The sequence below is a fragment of the Boleophthalmus pectinirostris genome, unplaced genomic scaffold, assembly GCF_026225935.1.
Source record: "Boleophthalmus pectinirostris isolate CB_2022bp ecotype Guang Dong unplaced genomic scaffold, ASM2622593v1 HiC_scaffold_6, whole genome shotgun sequence".
Lineage (NCBI taxonomy): Eukaryota > Metazoa > Chordata > Actinopteri > Gobiiformes > Gobiidae > Boleophthalmus > Boleophthalmus pectinirostris.
The window spans coordinates 25,187,660-25,212,809 of record NW_026571447.1 but is presented as its reverse complement, the minus strand read 5'-3'; the positions used below and the strand labels follow the sequence as shown (position 1 = coordinate 25,212,809).

General features: G+C 40.3%; 1 protein-coding gene across 15 annotated transcripts; it reads right to left on the bottom strand.

The window, feature by feature from the left end:
- Positions 1-32: 32 nt before the first annotated feature.
- Positions 33-24,290, bottom strand: LOC110171719 (uncharacterized). 15 transcript variants are annotated; one of them, XM_055163722.1, is made up of 35 exons: positions 24,210-24,290; positions 16,206-17,599; positions 15,492-15,755; positions 15,306-15,410; positions 15,097-15,215; positions 14,791-15,009; positions 14,632-14,719; positions 14,211-14,363; positions 13,983-14,080; positions 13,609-13,781; positions 13,435-13,506; positions 12,786-12,938; positions 12,571-12,693; positions 11,746-12,492; positions 11,442-11,669; positions 11,208-11,312; positions 10,898-11,116; positions 10,753-10,821; positions 10,203-10,382; positions 9,340-9,570; positions 9,105-9,260; positions 8,941-9,018; positions 8,340-8,477; positions 8,069-8,260; positions 7,816-7,995; positions 7,113-7,318; positions 6,750-6,815; positions 6,586-6,630; positions 5,771-5,833; positions 4,742-4,921; positions 2,480-2,845; positions 1,925-2,044; positions 1,664-1,781; positions 1,513-1,589; positions 33-1,439 (listed from the first exon to the last, which is right to left on the bottom strand). In XM_055163722.1, the coding sequence occupies exons 2-35, from the start codon at positions 17,589-17,591 to the stop codon at positions 1,410-1,412; spliced, it is 6,747 nt and encodes a 2,248-aa protein (XP_055019697.1). In that variant the 5' UTR covers positions 17,592-17,599; positions 24,210-24,290; the 3' UTR covers positions 33-1,409. The 15 variants fall into 15 exon arrangements, 13 of the variants coding, with proteins under 13 accessions (XP_055019697.1, XP_055019698.1, XP_055019696.1 ...); XM_055163723.1 differs by having other exon boundaries at positions 8,069-8,263; positions 8,941-8,985; positions 24,210-24,289; XM_055163721.1 differs by having other exon boundaries at positions 8,069-8,263; positions 24,210-24,288.
- Between the last annotated feature and the right edge of the window lie 860 nt (positions 24,291-25,150).

Sequence of the window (25,150 nt, the reverse complement as noted above, 5' to 3'; positions counted from 1 at the left end):
TTTATATTTTAAATAAGCTATATTCAATCAGGTAAATGCAAAATGCACATTTTATTTTTCTTCATAAAAAGACAGGGATAAATCACAACCCAACAATATTTTTTCATAGTCTAAAAACATTTTTAAGTGGAAACTACTGATAAATTTTCCAAGTTGCTACAATACCAATGGCTTTTTAGGGGATTAAAAATGTGCTAACATGCTATTACAAAGAATTGATATTTTGTAAGCGTACGTTTCTTCTACAGCAGAAGTACAGAAAACACCAAGTGACATGTGATCTATGTTGATGGTGGTACAAGGCTTTACAAAGTTGATTTGGAATCAAATACATTTAACATGGTGTCCAGTCACAAGAGCCTTCAAACATGCTTCTGTTGAAAAATGCATTACATTAAACCACACAGTTCTGCTATATGAATCACATAGAAAATGTGTTTCTAGGAAAAAGCCACACACACTGTAAAATCTTCACTTTGAATGTGCATATTATCATTGACACAACAAAGATGCACATTTAGAGCAAGAAGGGACATACAAACACATTCTTCATACAATCGTGAAAGGGTCTGTTACAAAACCTGAGATACAAAGACCAGTGATGATAAATTAAACCAGATGTACATTTTTCAACATTAAGTTGAGGGAAACATACCAGTGTAAGATATGTTGAGTAAATGACAGGATAGGTATGTGGATTTACAGAGCAAACAAGACTAATTAAAATCAAGACGATGTTAAAAATTAATGATGCCAAATAATACACAACACAACAGTAACCCACAATTTGAGAAAATGGATATGTATAACTTAAAAACCTTAATTTGTACAAACACTATAAAAGCATTAATTCTATAAAATAGAGAAATATTTCAAAATAGAACAATTTTTAATTTAAACTTTACAATAATGAGTACGCTACCGGTTCTTGGCTGGTCAGGGAAGAAATTAATTAGATCTGCTTTTGTACCTGAGCTGGAACAAAGCCCACCTTTGGGCACAGAATATATTTGTTCACATTTTGTTTCGAGGTATGTCACTTAAAATGTATTTCTGAAAACCTAAACTATTACACATGTAAACAACACAAATTCCCTTGAATGTTTAACAAGGAAATAAATGCTTATAAAGTGGTCTAAAGCTACAAAGGAAATGGTTAGTTTAAAAAAAGATGTAAAAACAACTACATAAAATCCTGTAAAAGCGAAAAATGACCACTGGAAATGCTGCTGAACAAAGAAAACATAAAATGTTTTCTAGTATAAATGAACCAAAACAAAAACATCTACAACTTGTCTACAACAATAATTATGGGAGATACTTGATATGTGTGGGCATAGAGCTAGCCACAGTGTTGTGAGACGCACTGATGAAAAACAATGGACGAAAATATAAGAAATGTCAATCAGTTACAATGCAGAGGCTCCAGATCCTTTTCCCTGTAAAACAATCCATGTTTTAAAATCAGTGTGCATTGTTTTTCCTTTACAAATTTAGACAATGTATAAATACCTTCTCTTGATCAATGTCAGAGTCTGCAGTTATGACGATTCTTTTCTCAACACGAGTCTCAGATGATCCGCTTTTCACTACCTAGAGGAGCAGTACAGTTAGTGTTAATACAAAACCTTATGACTCAAACCAGTGATGGAGTTTTGGGCACATGCCTTTGAGATGTGAGTTGTGGTGGTGGTGACTGTGGTGCCACTGGTTGTTTCTGACGTCACCGTTTTGGAGCTGGACTCAGATGAAACCTCTTTGTCTTCGTCTGTTCCATCCACCTGCGAGAAAGGTAACACTACGTTATAATCATTACAATGAGCTTTCCTCTTCCTAACAGAGCAGCCCTGGCCGGCATACATTTAACATGAGCATGTGCCTGTGCTGGTACAGAGCTGGGCTGAGCGGGTGCTGTAGCCCCTACCTTTGAAGACTCATAGGTGATGGAATGGGTTGGGACGATAGGGACCTCTGTGGTGGAGATGCCACTGGAAAAGGAGGACTCTGCTGTGATGGTGACTGTCTGCGTCTGCACCAAGGGGGGCTGTGGATGGGAGCAAAGCCCATTGAGTGGCTGTTTAACAGACCTCTCAGTAAATTGGATCACACCATGCAAGCCACTCCCTCTGATCTATATTATAATGTATCCTTTCACTAAAGCATTTTTTCAAAAAACAGGCAATTCAAGAGTATTAATTAACAAAGAGGACAGGAAATTATATAGTATCATTCAGCAGTCAGTGATTTAGAATAGAAGAGGAAGGTCAAAGTTAATATGTCAAATATAGTTGCCCATCACCAAGTATTTTGCACACACCTGTACAGCATTGTATGGGAGTACTATCAAAGCCAAGTGTACTATGTTGTTTGTACTGTGGTTAGGCTCTGAAAAAGCTGCTGCAAAGGTGTGTTCAGGAATGGAATCCATTAATAATGAAGGGCCAAGCAGAGACAGAGTCACTCAGAGACTGGAGGCTACCTGAAAGCAGCGCATGACCTTGGGACCATCACTCCTGAAATAGGAGACAGGAGACGATCCAACTATTGTCCCAGAGCAGTCCTCCTCTGCAGGATGTGACTCTTGGAGCTCCCTCACATGTGCTGCATCTAACTCTTTACAGGGCAGCTGGGCCATTTCCACCTCCACAACAGGCACCAGAGACGTCTCAAAAACTACAACCACGTCTTGATCGCACAACTCGACTGCAGAGTCCTGCGATCTGTCAGGCTCACTCGTGTGGCTGACTGTGGGACTGGAGGCACCCGAAAAGCTCAACACACTCCTGGTTTCCTCCTGTGTAGTGTTTGTCCTAGACTCACTGCACTGAGGGCTATCACACACACTCTAAAACAAGACATAATACAGTAACAATGAAAGCTACAACCTATAATGGAAACATAAGACATTCATACACAAACGTTTTCAAAACATGACAGCTCTGATGTATATGCCTGATGTAATCTGATTCACATTAATGTAGGGATGTAATGTAAATGTAGATGAGAATGATATTTTTGACCCATGACAATGATCAAATACAAAATCAAATTCACATACTGGCATACATAATGTGTCAAATGACTGTACATACTTACGTATATGTATACGTGTGTGTGTCTATGTGGGACTATAATATATAACTGAATAATAAATTGAATTGAAAAAGTTGCTGTAAGATCCAATGTAGTGTATATGGAATGTCTTTTATTATTTGGTCACTGATTGATTGTCATGCAACAAGTACAAATATTATAAGAAGCTGCCCTAAGATATTATGACATTTGTTACTACACTATCACAATATTTTGAATACAAAACATTCAGGACCACAAAAGCTACACTTTAGGAATCAGAATTTTAAGCGTTGATAAACTGTGTAAAAAGTGACACCAAAAATGTAAAAAAAAAAAAAGTCCAGATGAGTTTAATTTTAGTCCCCGTAAACACTATAATTCAAGTCCAACAGTCTTTGTGGTATGAGGAAAAAGTGAAATAGCAGAAGAGAGGAAAACAGTGAAAGTCTATCCATGTAAAAGGCAGCTTCTGCAGGTGAGCAGAGGATGAGTGGAGGTGAGGATGCGACAGTGATGCTGAAGAGCGAAGGAGGGACAGAGGAAGAAGAAGCGAGTGGTTGATGGGTAGCAGACAAGGAGAGGTGATCCGCAGCTCACACCTTAGTGGGGTCTTCGCGACTGTCGGCCCCTCAGCTGCGCTTGGAGTAGAAGTCCAGCAGGGGGCCGCGAGGGAGACGGGTGACAAACTGAGGCGGGGAGAGAGATGACAGGGAGGACTTTTGAAATGGCTGACAGTGAACTACAACTTTTCAACAATAACTGCTTTATAATCAATAGGCGAGAGCATGGACACAATCATTAATAGGTTACTTGCTGTAGAAAGCATGGAAAGGGTTTAAGACATGCATTTTAACATGCAGTCCTTCTAATGACCGGAGCTGCTGTGAGAAGACAGAAGTTCATCCACAGGTGTCAATAAAAGCTGATTTGTCTGTTAGATGTAGTGCACAAAATATAAGGCAAGGATCAACGTATGAGCTACACAGAAGACTCAGACAATTTGATGGGTTTCAATACCACCATTTTAAAAAAAGTTTTCTTCTAGAGTTAATACCATGCCATAGGGCAATTAAGTTATTCTTAGCAGTTCCATCTAAAGCATGTGAACTAACTGCTACCAAGTAAAATAGCAGTGGGAAATATTAGCTGTGAATGAGGTCTTGTCTTTTTTATTCCAAAGAGAAAATGCCGAACAGGAAGTATGGAGGGATAAGAGGGAGGAGGAGGAGCAGTGAAGCAAGAGGAAGGATGCTGGGTCTGAACATGCAGAGGTCCAAATGTTCCTGAGTGTCATGCAGCAGGTGCTCTGGTGTGCTCTGGTCTAGTCTGATCTGGTCTGGTTCAGTCAGTCATGCAGTGTGGACAGGGCTCAGAGACATCTGACACAAGATGTCTCCCACACAGACTTCAGTGTGGTCAGTACTGTTTAGGTCCAGATGCATCTTTTATTCATGCATGCTTTGCATATCACAACATTATGCTTTGTACATGCAGACACATCCGTTTTTCAACAGCCTGACTATTATCAATACATTTAAATGTTTACTGCCATCATAATAAACAAGAATAGTTGACAAAAAATTTAGACAGTGACTAAATAAGCTGTAGCATTATTAAGAAACTGCAGAATAAAATATAGTGATGTGAAGCCACTAGTGAGACTTACCCCATCAGCTCCAGGCAGAGGCTGGCCGTTGACCCCCAGCGTTCGGAAAGGAGAGTGTGTGGACAAACGCTTGTCCCACTCACTGGGTCGCGACTCGGGCAGCGCCTCCATGAAGTTCCTCTTGAGCTCGCTGATGCTGGCATGGTGTCTGAGCAGGTCCTCCTGGGGTTTGTCAAACTCCTACATGATCCACAGCCGCAGAGGAGTGCAATGAAGGTCAAGATATGACAAGGGGGGAGGTAAAGTAAAAGGGAAAAATGGAGAAAAAGATGAAAATATCTTAGTTATGAAAGTGTTCTGTAATGTTATCAGATATTTTAATCTTGAAGCAGGTTATTGGCAACTTTTTTGCAAAGTGCTGACACGGTGCAGGTGTGATTGTCAGAATGTCTGTCCAGAATAACATTAGCAAAATGACTATTATTTGTAGTCAAATCTCTAATGTGTTATATTAAATTAGACAAGTCATTTGAGCACAGGCTCTAATCCAAGAGCAGCTGATGATTGCAGAGACAGACAAAGCATATGGCAAAACATAAATACAATTATATACACCACAAAAACAGCAATGTGGTATGTGCAGAAAAATAGATTTGTCTTTAGGGATAAGTTAGAGTTTATTACAGTTCATTAAATTACCAAATCAAAAAATTCTCAATTATCAGTTCATATCAATCAACCATAGAGCCAAACCTTTGCATTTGGGTGAGGAAGCAAAAGCAGAGACAGGAGAATACTGGTGATCCATTATAACATTCAGCAAACAAGAGTTAAAGTGATCAATATTCACCTGATACATCTGTAAAATGTAACTCACTCCTACATGTAAAATCAAAACACCTAATTTACCCATGATCCAACAGGAGTCTCCTGACACACAACTAACATGTTATATACAAAGCAATGAAGTCATGCAAAGTACAAATGCGGATCATGCAACATGCAGAGCGTGATATTATAGAGCAGCCAGTGAGCGAGAAGCAAAATTAACTCCAAACAGCTGCAGATGTTTCCAGAAGAGATACAAACCTCCAACATTAAAATGCTATGTCTGATATAAATTGAGTCACCCTCAATTCTCTTTGCCCTTCTCTGTGAAAATGAAAAGAACAAAACGTATGGGTTTGTTTCACATCAAAGTGCCCTAACGTAAACATGCAATCTATAAACAAGGCTATAATGTTAATAGAACAAGAGTTATGAAGAACATGCAAAGAGTAGACAGTGCTAACATAAGCAAATGATCCAGAGACTGAACTAGCTGAAATATTTAAATTCATAATAAGAAAAGAAACGGTGTCATAAACTAAAAAAGAAACTAAAAAAAGCACATCATGCCCAAAGTGAGTCTTGGTGGAGGATCATGCTTTTGCATTCTAGGTTTTACAACAACAGCAAGCAATGAGGAGACATTTGTAATTTAAACAGCTATACTTATATTACAGTAATTATTCCTGTTATAACAAATTCATATTTTCTTACAAATACACTGCAGATGGTGTCATTAAAGTTTTAGCTGTATGGGAGCACATGAAAAGACTTTGACCTAAGAGCTTAAAGGTGCACTAATATCTAATTTTTCTGGTGGAGGACCCGATACTTGTTTGCTTGTGATGTCAGTACTGTCAAGTTTTACACAGCATGGCATTAAGCATATCAAACTCCATGGTGACAAGAAGATGACTCCTCCAGGATGTTAAGATAGGTTTAATACCATACTGTGGAACATTCCAGGCAACGAAATCCCCAGACCCACCAGAAAAGGGACATAGTGGCCCTTTAAAAACAGAAAATGGAAGTGGGATTATGGACCACAAAAGCTGCCACACATCTCGGCCTCTGACCTGTCTCAATCGTACCACCTCGGAGCTCGCCACTTCTCTCTCGTGCTATCGCGGAAGGAGAGAGGGACACGTGTTAGCATCCTGTGCATTTGGCTTTGATATTGTAGTGACATAGCAAAGCCAAAGTCTACACAGCCATGCACCAGGCCACACTCAAAACTAACCTTCAGGTCCCCATTGACAGTGGTTATCAGGGCTGACTGTACTTCTCTACGGTCCCTCCATATTGGCTACAGAGTACACACAGTTCACATTCTCAGATAGAAATAAAATATTGTCTATAACAACGCTGATTACTGAAGACTTATGCTATGTGGATACATGAGGGAAATTATTTGGGGATAATAGCTCAAAAAATCAAGTATTAAGACAATACAAATAGTGTGTAGTCACAATAAATATTCACTTTCCAACTCGTCAAACTTGTTTTTTCAAACAGCGGGGATTTGTGATGAAAAAGAGCTTTACATATTCTTCAGATTAACCTGTAAAAATGACCGTATACAGATAATTGTTTAAGTTCATACCTTCACCTCGGACAGCGTCTCCATTTTAGTGATCTCCTCTGTCTCTACGGTAACCTCCAGACGCCTCTCATCCTGGCGGGTGCCCTTGATGGGGGTGGAGGTTTGGGGCTGGTCCAGAGGGGCCATGGGGATCCCTGCCTCAGCCAGAGCAGCCTGTGAGAACACTGGAGCACTGACAGGACGCGCGCCTCTTTGTGTGATCACCACTGCAAACAAGATAAATACATTTACACATAGGATTGAGGCAGCAGCATATTAGATTCACAGAAACATATTTAAGACAACTGAAACCCAAAGAGTTAGTCAAACAATGTTTAAAGATAGCTTCCATACTTACTGTGGGATGGCTGGATGCATTATGATGCATACTGTACCTGATATGAATTCTTCAATGGTTTAAAGGAACAATCAAGCATAATGAGAGTCAGCAAGATGCCACAAATGAGTACTCAAACAACAGGTTTGAGATAAAAGCAAAATAGTAGGCTGCAAAAACCAAAAGAATCTCTTAAAAGCTTTTACAAAAGTACAATTTTTTTTTTTTAAAGTGTAAAACGTACAAAAGCACTAGCCATAAATGAGTGAAGTTATTGCCACAGCCACAAAGTTGTCACTCCATATGATGTTGTTAGAGGTTTTTCCACTCTGGCTCAAAGCTCGTAGTGTTAGAAGCGCAGTCACAAACCCGTTAGTGATCAGATACCTGACTTCTTGAGGCCCCGTTCAAACAGAACAAACCAATCGTCACTTCTGTGAGAGGGGGGGCGTCTTTCCTTATGAACCCGCCTCTCAAACCGTGGACGAATCTCAGAAATGGTCACCTTCGTTTTAGTGGCAATTTTGCTTTCTTTGGTGGTAAACCGGACACGAGCAGGCGTAGATACTATATCAAGTAATTTGAATAAATTAGAAAGAAGAGACAGACAACTTAAGAGAAATGGATAACCTGAATATACCTGGTGCTTTTGCGATCTTGCTCAAGAGAATGTACCAATCATCAGCCACTTTTCTCACTGTAGCAGGAAGTCTTCTCCTTTCCATACTTGCTCTCTGCCACCTCATCTCTGTTACTCTTGCTGTCTGCTGTGCTCTGTGTACTTTGGTTACTGCTGTTTTGGTTGTTTTTATTTCACGGCCTGGTTTAGCCACTGCTGTAGGCCAGAAATACAGAAAACTCATCAATTCTTCACAGCTAATCATAACAATTTAAACTCAATTATAAACTACCTTTTATTTTAGATGTAACATCCATAAGGATGAACCAGTCATCATCGATCTTTCTTGGTAGTGATTTTTTTATCCTTGTTACTGTCACAAATTTCTTTGTATCATCATAAATCTGTTTTGACACAACAGCTCCAACCTCTGTGACAGCAGTTAACACAAAAAAGCAAGTTTAACAACACACAAGGACTCAGAGCCAATGGTCAAATATACATTAAAGGCCCATATTGCGCTATTTTCTGATCTATGTTATGATGTCATTTCCTCATCAAAAACATAGCTGGTTGTGTTTTGTTTTTGGTCACACATGTTTAACACACAAAATTCTTCTCTCAAATGGAAAACACTTTGTGATGTCATGTGGTAATACATTCTACTGTTTTTTACACCTTCACTAGATTCATTTGGATGATATCAGCCCTGGAATTTCCCATCTCTTCACTACAGACTCATAATAAAGGGCTTCTCAAACATGAGTAAATGAATCAAAACAGAACTTTGGGTATGTTTTTCATGAGGTAACAACATTATAACACAGCTTAAAACTCACAAGAGTAAATTCTGTGTAATATAGGACCTTTAACTTTAAGAAAAATAGTAATACCTTTTGTTTCTTGTACTTTGGTCACTACTGTTTTGGCTGTTCTTACTTCAGGGAAAAAACGAACTGATTTAGCCACAGCTGTAGGCCACAAATTATGAAGACAGGCAGAAAACTTAGCAATTAGCTACAGCAAATCACAACAGTTTGATATAATTTTAAACTACCTTTTAGTTTAGGCTCGACATCCAGTAGGACAAACCAGTCCTCATCGATCTTTCTTGGTAGTGATTTTTTTACCCTTGTTACTGACACTGGTGGCTTTACCTCATCATAAATTAGTTTGGCTTTTGGCACAACAGCTGCAACTTCTCTCACAATAGCTAACACAAAGAAGACATTTTAATAACACATGGGAGCTAATGGTCAAGTTTAAATCAACTTTGACAAAACGGGCAATACCTTTTGGCTTGGCGACAGGCTTGTAAGGGATGATGTCAAAAAGGACAAACCAATCATCTACTATCTCTCTTTCAGACTTGGCTCTGATTGGACGAGGTCTTCTCTCAAATGAACGTGTTTCAGCTTGTGTTTTGTCCACACCAATTATCAACTCCTGTACTTGGGTCTCTGTGGCTTCTATTTTCGAATCCAAAGTTTTTCTTATACCCACCGGAGGTTTAACAGGAAGCACTAGTGCCAGTAGATTGGATACAATCAGTGACACTTGTATAAAACAATAAATATAGCATAAATATAGTTTTATTAGAGATGCAACAATGTGAACTTGAGATATTGCAAGAAAATTGAGAAGTCTGGACTGGATCAAGTTAATTAACACAATCAATTAAAAGATGCCAAGCACTGTTTTGTTGCAGCAGTGCTCTGTAATAATAAGGGAACTACACAGATGATAGTCTTAAGCAAGGACCATGGTCTATGACAACATTTCAAAAGGTGCACTATGTAATTTTCCTGATGGAGGGTTTGTCACCTGCTCGTCTCTAAGGAGATGTTTGGATAAAGCTACGTGACAAAGTTACAAGTCAGACAGTGTTTATGCCATATTGTGGAACATTCCAGGACAAACAATAGCATATTCATAAAGATAAGTAGGGGGCAGGCCACCTATCAGATAAGTTACATAGTGCAAAGTGCACCTTAAAAGCTCATCATGGGTTTTTAGAATAAAAGAAGGAAAAAAATAAAATTAACCTCAGCACAATATCAAGATATATATAGTTTTGTGAGGCAATAACATTGCACCGTGAGGTTTGTGTATTGTTACATCCCTAATAGTAATTGTAATAACCACAAGCATGTACCTGTTGGGAGGATTAACCTTGATCTGGACTCAAACAGAACAAACCAGCCGTCCTCTCTCTGTGGCAGTGACTGAGAAGGCCTTGGTTTTATCTGCACTGCATCAGCCCTCTTCTCTGCCACTTTAACTTCAACTTCAACTTTAGGCTCAGGTTTTGGAAGTATTTGAGCAAGAGGCCCCACTAGTGAAACCACAAATGATTGTTTACAAATACAATCAACATATGGGCAAGTTATCATTAGTATACAGCACTGTGAAAGGTTTTTAGCATTATAAATGAATGAAATAGAAGAGTGCTCAAATGATTGAGAATAGTTCAGCCACAATGAAATGTTAATATTTGCTGCAAACCAAATGTACTCAATCCCCTTGGCAAATGTCATCATCATCAGATCATTTATATTACTTATCTACGATTACCTAATCTACCAACAAGAACTAAATATTGCACAAAGTCCTCCCAAATCTGATTTGGTAATATCCCTGTCTATCACATTATAACCTTTGCACAGTACTGCATTTGTGTCCAAAAATGTGGTGAATAATTGTACCTGTAGGTTTAAAGGAAGTTTCTTTGGGTGCAGCAACATAGGCCTGACCATAAGAAGTCACTGCTGCCACTGAGAAATAATGCAGCATTAGAACCAAATACTAATTTATAAAGCAAAGAAAATCGTACCATTCAAAAAGAGCTACCTGGTGCTCTGTATGGAGATGCTTTGGTAGCAACATCTAACAAAATAAACCAGTTATCCTCTCTTTGCTGGGCTGGTTGGGAGATTGTCTGCTCGTTTGTTTTAATCCTGGATGACCCCTTTTTCACAATTACACTCTCCTGCATTACAACCTTCTCTGAGGATACCAATGTCTCAAAAGAAATCTCTTCTCTGCGGTAGTCATCAACAGCAAGCTTGTCTATTTCAGTTACAGATTAATAATAAAATGATATAATTAGAAGGGGAAATTAAGATCAAACCAAAGATTTGTAGAGGATAATTTATAGTACCTGTTTTTTTGTCACTTTCAACCCCTATTACTTCTTCAACAATTTGAACTCTTGGCACATCTTTCTTTTCAGTCTCCCTCTCCATAACGTGCAGGAGAGAAGTAGCTAGTGCAAGAAAACATTTGTGCGATACTTAAAAACAATGCTATGTCAAAAATGCATGCAAATGCTTGACAGCTAAGCAGATGATTTTTGAGCAAAGCAAATGTTGGAGCCAAGAAGCAATGTCTGTACCTGGTAGTTTTTGGGGTACAATTCTTGGAACAACATCAAACAAGACAAACCAGTCATCAGCTCTCAGTACAGGGGACAGAGGGGACAGAGGGGACAGAGGGGTCTGCACAACTCTCCCCTCATCTTCAATTTTCATCTCTTCAACAAAAATTTCCTCTTTCTCCAAAATCTGTGGCTTTGATGAAACAATATCTGCATCGGTTTGCATCATTCTCATAGAGGAAACCACTACAAAAACAATTTACATGTTGGAAAAATCAGAGTTATTGTAAGAAACATGTTGATTGACAACGGCATACTGTACCTGGCTTGTAAACAGTCTTATGTGGAAGACGATCAAAAAGCTTAAACCAGACATCTTTATTGTCAGATTGGCTTGGTTTTGTAAAGCTACTAGCCCTCTCCTCAAGCACTTCTGTCCTCCTTATTATAGATGTTGTCTCAACTCTCCCTTTTGGCATATCTTTTATTTCAATTGTTTCATCCACAAGTGTCCCTATTTTCTTCATCCTTCTCTCCACCTGGTATGTTACAACAGCAGTGGTTCCAATATCTGACAGGCTAAGCTCCTTCTCCATATCTTCTCTCCACTCTTTTTCTATCTGACCAAGCTTTTCCCTCAAACTTTCCATACCTACGCTCTGGTCTCTAGATTCCATTAGGCCCTGCTGCAGCCTGGCCTTCTCTTCTTCAGACAGGAAATCTTTGAGAAATACCCTTTTAATTTCATCTTCCAGCTCATCCACATCTCCCTCTGTTTTCTTTGATGTTCGTATAATAGTTTTTAGTCGTATTTCGCCGTCTTTTTCCTCCTCCCTGAGCCTAACCACCTCTTCTTTTCCTAGCTCCTCCTCAATGACCTCCTGAAGTCTTTCCTGTAGCTCATCTACTTGTTGAAGTCGATCTTCTAAATCTCTCACTTCTTTCAGGCGTCTTTCTAAAACATCCACTTCCTTCAACGTATCCACTAAAGTGACTGTTTCCTGTCTCCTCTCAATCACTTCCTCAGTGGTTATTTCTACAGAGAGCTTTTCCCTTTGCTGGAGCTGGTCTAGAAGAAGCAAAATTGTGGGTAGAACATTATAATGTGCTGTTGGTTATTAACTAAAATGTGTTCTCATACACTTACATGAAATAGTGCCCCCTTTCAACACACTACTGCGGTCAAAGTACAAGAACCAGTCATCTGTCTGCTTTGGCACAGGTTGAAACAGCCTTTCTACAGAGTTCATCTTTGTCAAATTAAGTTCCACTGACAAATTGAGGTAAAAAAAAAATAAATTAAATACAATTTCATAGAGTTGCCAGAATTAAGTGACAGAAACAGCTGCCATTGAAAAATACCTGGCTGTGTAACCATAGTAAATGATGGCGTAAAAGGAAAAGGAGGGTGTCGATGGAGCAGTGTAGTCCATTCGTCCTTCCCTGGTCCTGGCTGCAGCAGCTCAGGCCACGTCTGACTGACTCCGAGGTCAGTCTGTACACTCTCCTCTGTCACTGTGGACAAATCATGTCATTAAGACATTATGTAATCAAGCTGAGGGAGCGGGGAAGCCCACATGGTGTTTAAGGCTCGTTTACCAGGCCATTTCAGTCCAGTAAAAGTATGTTAAAGCAACACTTGTAAAATGCATGCTATTTTTCAACACACAACTCAAGTGGAGAAGTTACAAAAGCATTAAGGCTATAATAGTCAGCCTTCTAGGCTCACATCAGATAGCTGCATGACAAAAGCATGCAGGTTATGCAAAACACAGCTTCATAAAAATGAGGTTTAAAGTGGCACTGCAAGCACAATGTTAAAACAATGTCAGGTTTTCACTCAGTCCACAGGACTAGAAGATCAAGGACTAGAAGATCAATCATGTTGCCCACAAATGAGAAGCACAAGCATTGAAGACAATGAAGCAGCTCAGTGACAAATGTTATAAGCCCAAACAAAGCAGAGGACAGTGGGGCAAGTTTGTTATACATTTCCACATAGCCTGAGTACCTGAGAGCCCAGGAGGAGACTGGACTCTGGTGGACTGCAGATAGTCTGACCAGTCATCCTCCTCACACCTGCCTGATACACAGAGCGAGCAAATGTGACGGTGCATACATCACATATGGACCCCTTTTTATTTTGAAAACAGCAGGAGCACTTGTATCCACACTGGGCACATACCTCCATCCAGGTTGCGGGACAGCCTCTTGCTGGCGGAGCGTGTGAAGCGAGGAGCAGGCCGGTCGATCATGGAGCTGGCCTGGCGGGTCTGAGTCTGAGTGCGTCCACTGTAACGAAACTTTGAACCCAACACAAGGAAGCGCCGAGAGGAAGGGGGCTCCACTGATGAAACTCTGAGAAAATAAAACATTAATTTGCTTTATTTTAACATATATCTGCAGTGCTACAGTGAACATCAACAATCCAGTACACACTACAGAGTATAGTTAAGCCTTAGGAGCCAATTATCTTAACCTCGGGTCAGATTAGCTGTGGTGTCAGGGTTAGGGTTAGGGTAATAAGCCATAGAAGTGACCGAGAGAGAAGGGCTTTACCTGAAGAAGGTGTGGTGCTCCACACAAACTTTCCACAGTTTCTTTGAGGCTTTATAATTTGGCAGCTTGAACCCAATGGTGCTCTCGTACTGTTCTTGCTGCAAGGAAACAAACCAATTTAGGGGGGGTAGGGGGGTAGGAATACTCAATCTAGTAGATAATTGATAACTCAATATAAGAAATATATGATTACAGATTAAATATTAAACCAGCAGAAAGTTTATTTACCTCTGATGCCCTGATCTTGATGAAGAAGCTGCTTCGTTTGTAGGAGATCTTCAGCACTTTAGGCCAAGGGAAACGATTGATCCTGAGTTTGTCCTTGTAAACCATGAGTCCACTGGCACAAACACCTAGTGTGATGTCAACACCTTCAAGATCCTGAAACAAGACGAGGAGAAGAGACTTTACCAGGTTCCACTGAATCGTTTATCTAACCTTCAAGGCAATATCAGAATATAGCCACCAGGGGGCAGACATTATGTTATGAAAGTTAATGGATTTCTTTAGTCTTTACAAGAAGAGATTATATAATATGTGTGTAACTCACATAATTGTGTAATCTAACTTGCATAATGTAATCTAACTTGCATCATGCAGCTAGTCTGCAAAAATAACGTATTACACATAAAATCAAAGTCTAGGTTACCTTAGCTTGATGAAGGTCCACTCCATACATGGCGAGTTTCTTGGCATTTTCTAGAAACAGCATGTCTGCCTGGGCTGGACTCATTGACCTACAACAGTTATATGAATTAGAGCTGTGTGATATATGACAATAACCACATCTTGTATTCAGAAGTCCCACCTGTATGTGCGGTGTAGCTCAATGACCTTGTCTTCCAGCTCTTTGGTCTGTCCAGGAGCCAGGTTCAGATCCTTCACATAGTCTGTCCCATGGACCTCAGGGTCATACTCTCCAAGCTCGGACTGAGCTGTGTAGGAGCCCAGTAAAGACAGAGTCACAAAGGAGCAGGGCAGAACCCCACGCAGGATGTCTTTCCTCAGCTGGAGACATAGACAGTACCTGCTCAAAGAAAATGCCATCAGCATGGATTTACAATGGGTTTGAGGTAGAAGACAAACAGAAGGCTGCAGTATAGAAACACTTAACCTGGTGAGATCCTCAGTGAGCTGGGCTGGGTCAGGGGGGTAAAACTTTACGTTGAATGTAAACTCATAAATGCCTCCTGGGGCCTGTTTTCGAAGTTCTTTTGTGAGGTCAACCCACGTCTAAAGTAAAGGAAGAGATATTAGAAATATTTTACTAACATATTTCTAATAACAGATGATTCATCAAATATATGAAACGAAGTGCTTTACCTTACTAGACGAGGATTCCCAATGTGCAAGACCAAAGTAATCTTTCTCCAATAGATTGAGGTGGTCACACACCTTAGTGAACAGCTCCTGGCCTTTAGCATGTTTCTGCACAAACAAACATAAATGTGAATTGTACAGACAATAGAATAAAACACATATACAGTAATGTCACAGCTGAATCCTCACATCGAGCTCACACTCAAACAGAGTGTCGTCCAGTAATGCGACTTTGCACTGCATGGTCTTCTGTCGGCCTTTGGCGCCTTTTGCCTCTTCTGTTTTCTTGTCTTTAGCAGGTTTCTTTGCCTGTGGTTTAGACTTTTTCTCTCCCTTCGATGTTTTCTCTTCAGCTTTTGCTGAAGGCTCAATCTTTTCGCCGTCCTCCTTCACTTCTTCTGTCCCTGCCTCCTCCTTTACTTCAGGATCCTCTTTGTCTTCCCCAGGAGCTTGCTATAAAAAAATAAATAAAAAAAATCTAAGAATAAATACATTTAGGGAAAATAGTTAGGTCATAGTTCATAAGGTCAAAATAACTCTAGTATAGGTTAAGGTTTTGTGTGAAAGTTTGGCAAGTTTGGAAAGGTGCACTTCTAGAAATATATATATAACCGGCCTATATAATTTATTGAAATCGATTTGCAAAATTTGTACATTGGGTATTTAGTTACATAAAAGTATATTTTTGCGCCTTTTGAGTAATTTTCTCTTTGCCAGCAATAATTAAACCTCAACCATAACAATGATTTCAGGCATGTTTTCAATATCGCCCACCACTAATTACATATAAATATGATATTGAAGATTATATGGAATTATTGACAGAGATAAGAAGGGCAAGAGAGAGCGGTGTGTAATATTACAGCCAAGTGTATATAGTACTACATATACAGTGTGTCTTACCTCTGCACTGCCGACAGAGCGCTGGTCTGGAGCTGGCTCAATGTCTGGTTCAGTTTTGAGCTCTGGTTCTGGATCTGCGATGGGCGCTTTGACCTGTTCTACAGCAGACCCCTTTTTACCCTTCTTGCCCTTGTCCTTTTTCTTCCCTTTTTCTTCTTCTTTCTTTGGTTTGTCAGTTTTCTGTTCGTCCTTTTTCACCTCCTCTTTTGACTTCTCTTCTTTCTTCTCAGTCTCTTCTTTTGGTTTTTCCTCTGGTTTCTTTTTCACCTCCTCTTTTTTAGTTTCTTCTTTTGTTTTTTCCTCTTCTTGCTTTTTTGTTTCCTCCTCTTTCTTCTTCTCCTCTTTTTTCTCCTCCTTTACTTTTTCCTCTTTCTTCTTCTCCTCTTTTGCTTTCTCCTCTTTCTTTTTGGCCTCCTTTGCCTTTTCCTCCTCCTTCTTGTTTTTCTCCTGCTCTTTCTTTTTAGCTTTCTCAGCCTCCCGTGCCTTCTCCTCTTCTTTTTTCTTTGCTTTCTCTTCTTCCTTCTTCTTTTCCTTTTCCTCCTTTTCCTTTTTCTTTGCCTCCTTTTTGTCGATCTTTACCTCCTTCTTAATCTCACTCTTTTTTGTTTCCTCTTTAGCAGGCCCTTCTTCTTCAGCTTCTACTTTTGTCTCTACTTTTTCTTCTACTTTTTCAGCAACTGTTTCCTCCTTTGCTTCTTCCTTCTCTGGTTTTACTTTTACCTCCTCTAGATTTACCTTTTCATCCTCTTTTCTTACATTTGCATCCTCTTTTTTTATGGTTGCATCCTCTTTTTTTAAGTTTGGAGCTTCTGTTTTGACCTTATCCTCTACTTTTTTCGTCTTGTCTTCACTTTTTTTCTTGACCTCTTTTTTCTTTTTCTTGCTGCTTTTCTTTTCAGTTTTTTCCACCTCTTTCTTCTTGTCTTCTGCAGGTTCTACCTTTTCCTCTTTTTTCTCTTCTTTCACCTCGGCCGCTGCCTCTTGTGCTTTGTTCTCCTTCTCTTCGTTTTTCTCTTCAGTCGTTTTTTCTTCTACTTTCTCAACTTTTGCCTCTATGTCAGCCTTGTCCTCCTTGGCTTTCTCCACCTCAAAGCCGTCTCCCTCTGAGCACTGTGAGCGTCGCTTGAGGAAATTGGAGAAGAGTTTGGACAGGCCTTTACCAGCAGAGGTCCTGGTGCGTGGTTTCAGTTGCTCCTCTTCGGGGGTGACTGCTGCCTCTGCGTGCCCAGGATCAGAGGCCTGCTCCTGGGCCTGGGCCTTGGCAGCGGAGGACTCCCCCTCCTCTGGCTCTGGGTTCTGTTTGTTCTCTGGTTCAGGTTCAGTGGGACTGGCTGTCTGCTTCCCCTCAGTGTCCGCTTCACTCAGAGCACTCGCCTCTGTCGTCATGGCAGCCACTGGAGGAGACAGAGGCAGAGAAGGTCAAACAAGCTAACACATAAACAAACAGGCAATGGTAGCAAGCAATAGTAATACAGTGCATTTGTTTATTGACCTTTATTTAACCAGGAAATGTATGTACACGTGGCATAAATGGGGCTTACAAAACTTGATAGAGGTGTACATTCTGATATATTTTGTTTATTTAATTCATAAATTACTCAGTTAATATTTTAAATGACAAGTGATTAGCCTAACTGTTAACCACAGATTTAATGTCACTGTGCATTTTATTTTCATTCACTAATTTCACAGCTTAACTTCAGGCAAGTTATACGCATCTGGGTACATTTTATTTGCCCTTGATTTTTTGTTTTGAGATGGTATTTTTCTTTGCATCATCATAATGAATTGGGTGTAATTTTTAGTAGTATATTTTGTATTTATTAATTATTCATGAGCTATTAATGAAGTAAAAATAATACTGACTTAAAAGTCTGTATCCAATTTAAATGTCTATTAAACTCTCTCTTCTTAAAATGCCACATACACGAACATTGTCAGCAATAACAATAGCAGTTTGTCATTGTCTATACTGACATATGACCGCAAACTCACAACACTGTCAATGAGAGACTCATTAAAGTCCACGCACACAAAGGGACCATTCTCCTCCTGAGCTGCCCATTAGCACTGCTCAGATCCACATCTCCCAGCATGCCTCGCTGCACGCCTCACGCCCCAACCTTCACAGGTCATCTGAGGCACTCAAAACACTGAGAGGTAGTACAGGAAAGTGGTTTAAAGTTATTACGCAGCTACAACATAAATGCAACTGCGAGTTAGGGAAAGTCAAGGAAAATACTGGGCGACTAAAGACATGACTGGGGCATCAATTAATTGACTAAAAGGGGGTGTGGTGGGGGCTAGCAAAAGCTCTCAAATTTGTTTAGCTCACACAAAAAAACAACTGTAAGTGAAAATGCTGCTATATTCAGTCACTTCCATGCATTCTCCACTCTGCTGTTCTCCATATTAATCCTTAAAATCACGAGTCAACTAAAAACAATAATTAGGAGCAAACAACTAAAGACATATGCATACAGCCCTACTATGAGAGATTTTGGAAGGCCTTTTAAATAATCAAATATTAAAGACACTATGTTAGCTACTTTAGATAGACTGTTGTAGCTTCAGTTGGACCAATTAACTAAAGCATCCTTTTTGTATAGTAGCATGCTAACGAATGGGACCTGATTTAATTGGTGACTAATATGGTTGCATTTGCCCTTCCATAAGTAGTTCAAGTCGCCTGGCTGTCACAGGGTGGGGGAGGGGCCTGAGACACAGACAGGCCAATCTTCCAGATGTACAGGGCTGTCCCAAAGGGTAAAGCTTGGCCTCCTCACTGCACACTTCCCACTGGTGGTACGGGACAGCAGGAGGAGGGGTGGGGGGTACACACACAAACCAAATCCTCTTTAGCCCTCCCATTGTTTGTGTCCAGTGACCAATAACTGTGCGACTCTCTCAACCTAATCCAGCGCACCCTTCCCCCCACAGACCCCCCCATAGATCTGTTGCCTGGGTCAGCACACACACACAAGTATGCCTCAGTGCCCATGGGCTCCTCTGGGCTGTTTAATGCTCTGTCATCTCAATTGTGATTGTCAGAAAACAGACATGCCCCTAATGGACCAGCTGAGGTTGGGTCTGCTGCCTCCTCCATTTTGTGTTTCCAAAGAACATCTCTGCTATCTGCCAGCTGAGCAGGACCGGCCCAGATCATCAGTAAATATGGCAGAGAAATGATAACCAGGCAAAATTAACCAATACATTACAGGCTTATTTTAAAATAAACATTTTATTTAAATAGGTTTCTCACTCTGAAATTGTGATCAAATGCTGCCTTGTTTGAAAGCACTGAGCAATTATGTTGATGGCAAACAAGACAGTCAGTGATGCTGTTGTGAAAGCATCTAAAATGTAGTGATGGAGTGAATGAGCCAGCATAGAACACAGTGAGGAGGTGTGGTATAAAAATAGGTCTTGTGCCCAGGATACATGGTCTCATTAGTTAGCATTTACAGCTCACATCTATTTTTGTTCAGAGCACTGCACATGCACGCACATTTGCACAGATCCATCTCTCCATGTTAAATTCACTCTGCCACAGCTGATGGGGAACATTAGTTTTGGGCCAATTCATGACTTGTTCTTTCACCCCCAGTGGAGTAACACAACACCTAAAATAGTGTAACCTTGTCGAACACTAAGAGGACACACAGAAACCACAGTTCCTGGATACAGAGAGTAGGATTAAGGAATTAGAAGGAGTTTAGAGTTAATCAGGTCCCAAGTGAGATTATCTTCATGTACCTGCCTGCAGTATCTACCATGGCTCTCCCTTCACTGCTCTGTTTGTAGCCTGTGCTGATTCATGGGTTTATGGGGTGCTCCGCCCACCTGGCTCCAAATCAACAGAAATGAACTCAGGGCCAGTATCAGTCCTCTGCACTATTAACCTCCCTAAATAAACACAAACACACATGCCAAAGCATAGGCTAACATGTGCACGCTAACAATCCTGCCTAGCAACCTCATCATAAGCATCCACAGTTTAGGTGATGTGATAAATGTCATATCATTGCTCAATTTTCAGTAAAACTAATGCACATTTAACTGTTGAGGCAAATAATAAGTCTGTATCTTAAGTGATCAAAGGGAGGAGCTTAGTCTTCAGACAGGTTTGTAAAACTATTCCAAACCAAGATCTGGAGAGATCAATACACGCAGATGGTCTGAGAGCTCAATGCTGAAACATGAACCGACTGGGGAAAAGAATGAAGTAGCTTCATTGATTTACTGCGGTCGGCCTGAAAGCAATTCAAAACCCATTTTCAATATCCTCACAGCCAAAGCCAATTGGAGTAATACTATCACACTGCTTCAACACACTGCAAAGAAAAGAGAGATCAGAGATATTGCTGAATGTGTTCTTAAATTTTGTATGTAAAGATGTAAAATAATACATGAAACTATATGACATATTATTAAATATATATGTAGGATATGATGGTTTGTTTGTCTGGCATTGGTGGTGGTAAAAAGAGCATAGAGATATGAATCTCTTGTACCAAACAGAGTAGTGATGTAGCTGCATGAATGCATCATAACTCCCAAAAGAGGATTAGCATCAGCCAGCTCCTCTGGGACCTGGGTGACCTCACTCTCACAACAACAAACATCCAAAACATCCTCCTTCAGCATCCCCGCCTCCACACCTCGAAATGTCAACAAAACAATTCAGCCCAAGTCTCACTACAGTGTAATGTTTACTCAACATCGTCATCAACTCAACTCATCCTTTCTATGTCACATCTGCGCTCTCCATAAAAGATTATCTTACTATATGCAGCAGTATCAATGGAGATGAGGCTTATTGGATGAGACTCCCAGAGATGCACAGCAGCAAAGTACACACAAGCACACACTGATTCTGCAAAGACATTCTGGAGATTTTGAATAATTAATATCCGTGGATAATTTGTGCCAACTCTGAATTAGTCGAACACAAATGTGACCAACAGTCTGCACTAATAATTACACTCCCACGAGCTTTTTGTCACCTCAGAGGTTGGGGGAGCACTGTGGTCACACTGGATACGTTGTTTTAAAGTTAGAAGCATCAGTCTGTAAAACTATCAGCTGGGCGCATGCAGCCTGAAACTAGACGGAACTAACTGCTGCCGTTTTACAATCAAGTCGAAATAATGTAGGCTGTGTTTCATTCTTTAAATTATGCAATTTCAGAACTTGAAGCCTATAAAACATGCCCCGGGCCAGAGTAACTTGCAACATTTCATAGAGAGCAGTAGACCACCTTTATCCATTCTTTTCATTCATGCACAACCAATCAGAGAACACATAAAACGACAACTTGTGATTGATGAGGAAGCTAAGCGAGACGGCTTTTGTTAAGCCCGGTTCAATAATGTTATAGATTCAGACAGACTCAATTCAATAAGGCTTACATACTTCTCAAACGTATGGCCGGATGCATTTTAACCAAACAGAAAAAATGTATAACTTTTTCAAATAAACCGCAAAACCACAAGGGGCTGGATTGGGCGAGCGAGCGTGCCAGGGTATTTAAACAATCTGTGAATGAAAATGGCGCCGAAAGAGCCGCAAAACAAATAAATAGCATCTCTTGCACTGGAGGAACATAGGCCACACATTCATCTTACCTATTCTAAGATTTGCATCAAAGTAGAAGAAAAAACACACAAAATCCGATAAAAGCGCGTATTCCGTATGTCGATGGGAGTCAGAGCGTAGCGGAGCGACACATGCTTTGTTGTGCTCAAGTGTCTGACGCTTGTAAAGGGGCGGAGCCTGTCGCGAGGCTCAGCTCGAGCCACGAACACGCCTCACAACCGCGTGCGCCGCGCGGAGCGGGACACATCCAACAACTGACAGGCTCTTTTCCTGCATAGGCCCAGAACCTATAGGTCTACACGACCATAGACAACATCAGCTCTTTATATGGCTGAACCTAAAATAAACAGGTCTTCGTTTAAAATGGACTAGCCCATAGGCCTACAGCAAGCATACGGGAGGCAAAGAAGGCATAGGCCTACAGTAATATAACAATGTCAACACAAGCGCAACATCCAGTGACTGAATCTGTAATCTCGCTTGAGCACGACTGCAAAATCACACCCAAAATTGTTGTGAATAGACAATTAAGTGAATCTGCCAATGCAGCTTCAATGAAAATGCCATAAAATGCCATTTTCTATAGGCTCTTTTTATGAACCCTGATTTGGGGTCCACCCTTCTGATTGACCTCATTACAGCCACATGGAGCACAGGGGGTGAGAAAGGTTTATTAGTCTCTCCAGTGTAAACACATGTGCTCTGATCATGTTGAGAAGTCTGTCAAAAATGATAAACATATTCTTACCCGTTTACAAGATATCTCCAAAAGAAAAAAAAAAAAAAAAAAAAAGGCTCCTAACAGCCAGGTGCAGTATCCATGGGACTCACACCCAGTGTACCACAGTAACAGTCGATTCACATTTTTGCTTTTAGACTTTAGACTTTCTGATCACAGAGCACACATCAGGCAAGATACAGGCTACCATGGTACTGTTAAACATTTACCACAGCTCTAGTAAGCGCTCAGAAAGGAGCTGTATTTGAATCCTTTCTGTCATGACAAAGTACAGGTCCATACTGAGGAAGAGTGAGGAGGTAAACAAAGAGGTTAGTGCCAGTTGCCTAGGAGCTCCTGCCCCATGCCTACTGCTGGAGCAGGTGTGAGGCTGGACCCCAGAGGAGAGCTCTGTCCCTGGGGACAGGGGCAGTCTGAACACAGACACACCCAACAACTGACGCATGTCTCTTTCTTCATCACTCTTTCTCATTACTCTTTCTCGTTTGTTCAAAGCAGATACAAACACGCATCACAGTGCAAAGCATTACTCCAGCTGAGTGCATGGGGTTATGTTTGTTTGGAACATCTTTATCCCTTTCTGGCTCCATCCCTCTGTGATTATATAACAGCCCAAGTGCTGCCATACAATTCATTTTGCTGTAGATTTTCAACACAAATTTATATACCACACTTCTAATTTAAATTCTCTATGAACGATCGAGGTCTTTTTATATGTGAATTTTAAGAAAATGCTAAGCTAGCTGCTGCTCAACACAGAACAAGACGTGCTGCAGAATTGATGGTAACTGCATAAATATTCATAGACCCCCATTATGTTATGAAGAATTTATGAACCACTCCTGCTTTTTCCCCAACCACTGCTGTTGCGCTCAGTTTTTTTTTTTTTTTTTATTGTTTTTGTTTTTGACAAACACATCTTATGTTCTCATGTCCTTATGGTCTTTCTAATTATAAAATACAAACAGTTTAACATAGATACAAGAAACACAAAGATCCACTTATTAATTAATTATAGGTTTTATCCGTCATCGGTCACATAGAGGATCACAGGAGATACTTTAAGATCCAGCATTTTCGCTTGATGCCATTTGTGAAAGAAACACTGAAGCAGGCGGTGCTAACCCCTAAGGCACTCACAACACAGAACAAATTAACTTGGACATTCTGGGCCACATAAGCGCATGCTACATTGTGTTTGATCATCCAGTCTAAATAACAAATTTCATTTGGTCTACACTGCCACCTACTGGAGAATAAACACGTCTTGCGTTTGGGAGACTTAACAGCCAATAGTGTTAATAGAAGGACTGTCTTACCACGTGATGCAGTAAATGACACATTTGGGGGCATATATCACGTGGAATAAGTGTATCTCTCAAGATTTTACTGACGGTGGAGCAGACAAGAGCAATGCATGCTGGGAGCATGTGTTTGGAGGAGATAACCTTAAGAAGAAGCAGTTCATCAACTCCTCCCAAAAATAGCCACAGTCTTAAGTGTTACAAAAGTAGCTTTGCAAAATGTATTATTACCATAGCAATTACTGAGTTAAAAGGATCTCTCTCTCTACCACACAACATGATATAAAATTGTAATTTAATGGTCAGTGGTGAAATGCAAAACGCCAGCATCCCTTATCCCTCATAATAAAGTCAGATACTCACATAATGTCCATGAAGGCCATAGCAGCAGCAGGAGCCCCAGATGTGACCAGGTCAAACAAAAAAAAACAACAAAAAACAACAACAACAACAAAACATAAAACAGGTCAGTGAAAATAACAATATTACAAAGATTTATAATATTTGAGCGGCCAAAACGGATGTCATGACAACAGTAGAATAAAAACATGTTTCCTTTATACCCCTTTAGAAGCTAAATTGGTTTACTGAGTGTAGACGGAATGACAGAAATGCTGACAGGTCGGCCTACTTTTAAGTTGTGATGTCAATTTTATGTTGTCATTACATAACATGGACAAAACTATCCTGTTTGTAAACAGTTTATTGAGTTATTAAATTTTGTGAGGATGTAGCAGGAATATCCCTCACACAGCCTACTGCAATTGAAAATAATCCTGCCAAGTGCGATGTCGTAAATTTAGAGACAACTAGACTACGTAAACCTGGATTTGCCCTTGACATGCAAATTTTTTTTATTGTTAATAGTTAAGTTTTCTTACCTGTGCCTACTACAGCCCTTCAGTGATTCTTCTCCTTTAGTTTGATAGGATTTTCTGGTGTGGCGTTCTCATCCTGAAGTTGCAGGTAATCGGCAGGTTTCCGACTGACGCAGTGACGCACCACAGTGACGAAGCTCCTGAGTGTTGGGTGGAGACCCGGTTAGTCCTCCGCCTTCTTACACTGCAAAAAAGGCCAAAAAGAAATATCTGGCAACACCTTGTATCAAATGCTGTTACTGTAGGCCTGTTAGTTAAACTTTTACATGGACAAATAGCCCATCCATGTCAATAAGGTCGCACATACAGTGGGCCAATGCTGTTAATGGTTTTGACCTTAATCACCTTTCTTTAAACGCTTAAGCTTGAACAGGTGTTCTTCACCTGTGGCTGCGCTTACTACAACCAAGCGGAATCATGGGATAG

Coding starts and splice junctions, on each gene's coding strand:
- LOC110171719 (XM_055163721.1), bottom strand. CDS start 17,591: ATGACGACAGAGGCGAGTGCTCTGAGTGAAGCGGACACTGAGGGGAAG. Junction 8,478..8,940: donor CAAAGTACAAGAAACAAAAG/GTATTACTATTT, acceptor CTGCTGTCACAG/AGGTTGGAGCTGTTGTGTCA. Junction 1,440..1,512: donor CTGACATTGATCAAGAGAAG/GTATTTATACAT, acceptor ATTGTTTTACAG/GGAAAAGGATCTGGAGCCTC.